The sequence below is a fragment of the Rhagoletis zephyria genome, unplaced genomic scaffold (assembly GCF_001687245.7).
Source record: "Rhagoletis zephyria isolate East Lansing unplaced genomic scaffold, Rhagoletis_zephyria_1.1 Rzeph_scaffold_38974, whole genome shotgun sequence".
Classification (NCBI taxonomy): domain Eukaryota; kingdom Metazoa; phylum Arthropoda; class Insecta; order Diptera; family Tephritidae; genus Rhagoletis; species Rhagoletis zephyria.
In genome coordinates, this window is record NW_016196029.1 from 1 (window position 1) to 2963 (window position 2963).

The 2963-nt window shown below is 43.6% G+C and overlaps 1 protein-coding gene across 1 annotated transcript; it reads right to left on the reverse strand.

Moving 5' to 3' along the window:
• Positions 1-151: 151 nt before the first annotated feature.
• Positions 152-2888, reverse strand: LOC108354762 (probable GPI-anchored adhesin-like protein PGA55; the record flags this gene model as incomplete). Its single annotated transcript, XM_017605934.1, has 1 exon — positions 152-2888. A coding segment is annotated over one exon (2737 nt), but the record flags the coding sequence as incomplete, so codon positions are not given.
• Positions 2889-2963: the final 75 nt, after the last annotated feature.

Here is a 2963-nt window from a genome sequence, read left to right on the forward strand (position 1 = left end):
CTAGCTGTAGGACTTGTTATCGATTCCGTGGAAGAAGTGCTTGCATATGTGTTGAGCGTTGATCCCGCATTGCCAGTTGAAGATGAAATCTGATTGGTAGCTTCACTCTTGGTTGTAGATAAAACTTCTTCCGTAGAAGAGAAGATCTCACCTGCTTCAGATGTGCTAGCCGTAGGACTTGTTATCGATTTCGTGGAAGAAGTGCTTGCATATGGATTGAGCGTTGATTCCTCATTGCCAGTTGAAGACAAAATCTGATCAGTAGGTTCGCTCTTAGTTCTAGATAAAATTTCTTCCGTTGAAGAGGAGATCTCGCCTGCTTCAGTTGTGCTAGCCGTAGGACTTGTTATCGATTTCGTGGAAGAAGTGCTTGCATATGGATTGAGCGTTGATTCCTCATTGCCAGTTGAAGACAAAATCTGATCAGTAGGTTCGCTCTTAGTTCTAGATAAAATTTCTTCCGTTGAAGAGGAGATCTCGCCTGCTTCAGTTGTGCTAGCCGTAGGACTTGTTATCGATTTCGTGGAAGAAGTGCTTGCATATGGATTGAGCGTTGATTCCTCATTGCCAGTTGAAGACAAAATCTGATCAGTAGGTTCGCTCTTAGTTCTAGATAAAATTTCTTCCGTTGAAGAGGAGATCTCACCTGCGTCAGTTGTGCTAGCCGTAGGACTTGTCATCGATTCCATGGAAGAAGTGCTTGCATATGAATTGAGCGTTGATTCCACATTGCCAGTTGAAGATGAAATCTGATCAGTAGCTTCGCTCTTGGTTGTAGATAAAATTTCTTCCGTTGAAGAGGAGATCTCACCTGCGTCAGTTGTGCTAGCCGTAGGACCTGTTATCGATTCCGTGGAAGAAGTGCTTGCATACGGATTAAGCGTTGATTCCTCAGTGCCAGTAGAAGATGAAATCTGATCAGTAGCTTCGCTCTTGGTTGTAGATAAAATTTCTTCCGTTGAATAGGAGATCTCACCTGCTTCAGATGTGCTAGCCGTAGGACTTGTTATCGATTCCGTGGAAGAAGTGCTTGCATATGAATTGAGCGCTGATTCCTCATTTCCAGTTGAAGATGAAATCTGGTCAGTAGCTTCGCTCTTGGTTGTAGTCAAAATTTCTTCCGTTGAAGAGGAAATCTCACCTGCGTCAATTGTGCTAGCCGTAGGACTTGTTATCGATTCCGTGGAAGAAGTGCTTGCATATGAATTGAGCGTTGATTCCTCATTGCCAGTTGAAGATGAATTCTGATCAGTTGCTCCGCTCTTGGTTGTAGTCAAAATTTCTTCCGTTGAAGAGGAAATCTCACCTGCGTCAATTGTGCTAGCCGTAGGACTTGTTATCGATTCCGTGGAAGAAGTGCTTGCATATGAATTGAGCGTTGATTCCTCATTGCCAGTTGAAGATGAATTCTGATCAGTTGCTCCGCTCTTGGTTGTAGTCAAAATTTCTTCCGTTGAAGAGGAAATCTCACCTGCGTCAATTGTGCTAGCCGTAGGACTTGTTATCGATTCCGTGGAAGAAGTGCTTGCATACGGATTGAGCGTTGATTCCTCAGAGCCAGTTGAAGATGAAATCTGATCAGAAGCTTCGCTCTTGGTTGTAGATAAAATTTCTTCCGTTGAATAGGAGATCTCACCTGCTTCAGTTGTGCTAGCCGTAGGACCTGTTATCGATTCCGTGGAAGAAGTGCTTGCATACGGATTGAGCGTTGATTCCTCAGAGCCAGTTGAAGATGAAATCTGATCAGTAGCTTCGCTCTTGGTTGTAGATAAAATTTCTTCCGTTGAAGAAATCTCAACTGCTTCAGATGTGCTAGCCGTAGGACTTGTTATCGGTTCCTTAGAAAAAGTGCTTGCATATGAATTTAGCGTTGATTCAACATTGTCAGTTGAAGATGAAATCTGGTCAGTAGCTTCGCTCTTGGTTGTAGATAAAATTTCTTCCGTTGAAGAGGAAATCTCACCTGCTTCAGACGTGCTAGCCGTAGGACTTGTTACCGATTCCGTGGAAGAAGTGCTTGCATATGGATTGAGCGTCGATTCCTCATTGCCAGTTGAAGATGAAATCTGATCAGTAGCTTCGCTCTTGGTTGTAGATAAAATTTCTTCTGTGGAAGAGGAGAAATCACCTGCCTCAGTTGTGCTAGCCGTAGGACTTGTTATCGATTCCATGGAAGAAGTGCTTGCATATGGATTCAGCGTTGATTCCTCTTTGCCAGTTGAAGAGTAAATCTGGTCAGTAGCTCCGCTCTTGGTTGTAGATAAAATTTCTTCCGTTGAAGAGGAAATCTCACCTGCTTGAGACGTGCTAGCCGTAGGACTTGTTACCGATTCCATGGAAGAAGTGCTTGCATATGGATTCAGCGTTGATTCCTCTTTGCCAGTTGAAGAGTAAATCTGGTCAGTAGCTCCGCTCTTGGTTGTAGATAAAATTTCTTCCGTTGAAGAGGAAATCTCACCTGCTTGAGACGTGCTAGCCGTAGGACTTGTTACCGATTCCATGGAAGAAGTGCTTGCATATGGATTGAGCGTCGATTCCTTATTGCCAGTTGAAGATGAAATCTGATCAGTAGCTTTGCTCTTGGTTGTAGATAAAATTTCTTCTGTGGAAGAGGAGAAACCACCTGCCTCAGTTGTGCTAGCCGTAGGACTTGTTATCGATTCCGTGGAAGAAGTGCTTGCATATGGATTGAGCGTCGATTCCTTATTGCCAGTTGAAGATGAAATCTGATCAGTAGCTTCGCTCTTGGTTGTAGATAAAATTTCTTCCGTTGAAAAAATCTCACCTGCCTCAGTTGTGCTAGCCGTAGGACTTGTTATCGATTCCGTGGAAGAAGTGCTTGCATATGAATTGAGCGTTGATTCCTCATTGCCACTTGAAGATGAATTCTGATCAGTTGCTCCGCCCTTGGTTTTAGATAAAATTTCTTCCGTTGAAGAGGAGATCTCACCTGCGTCAGTTGT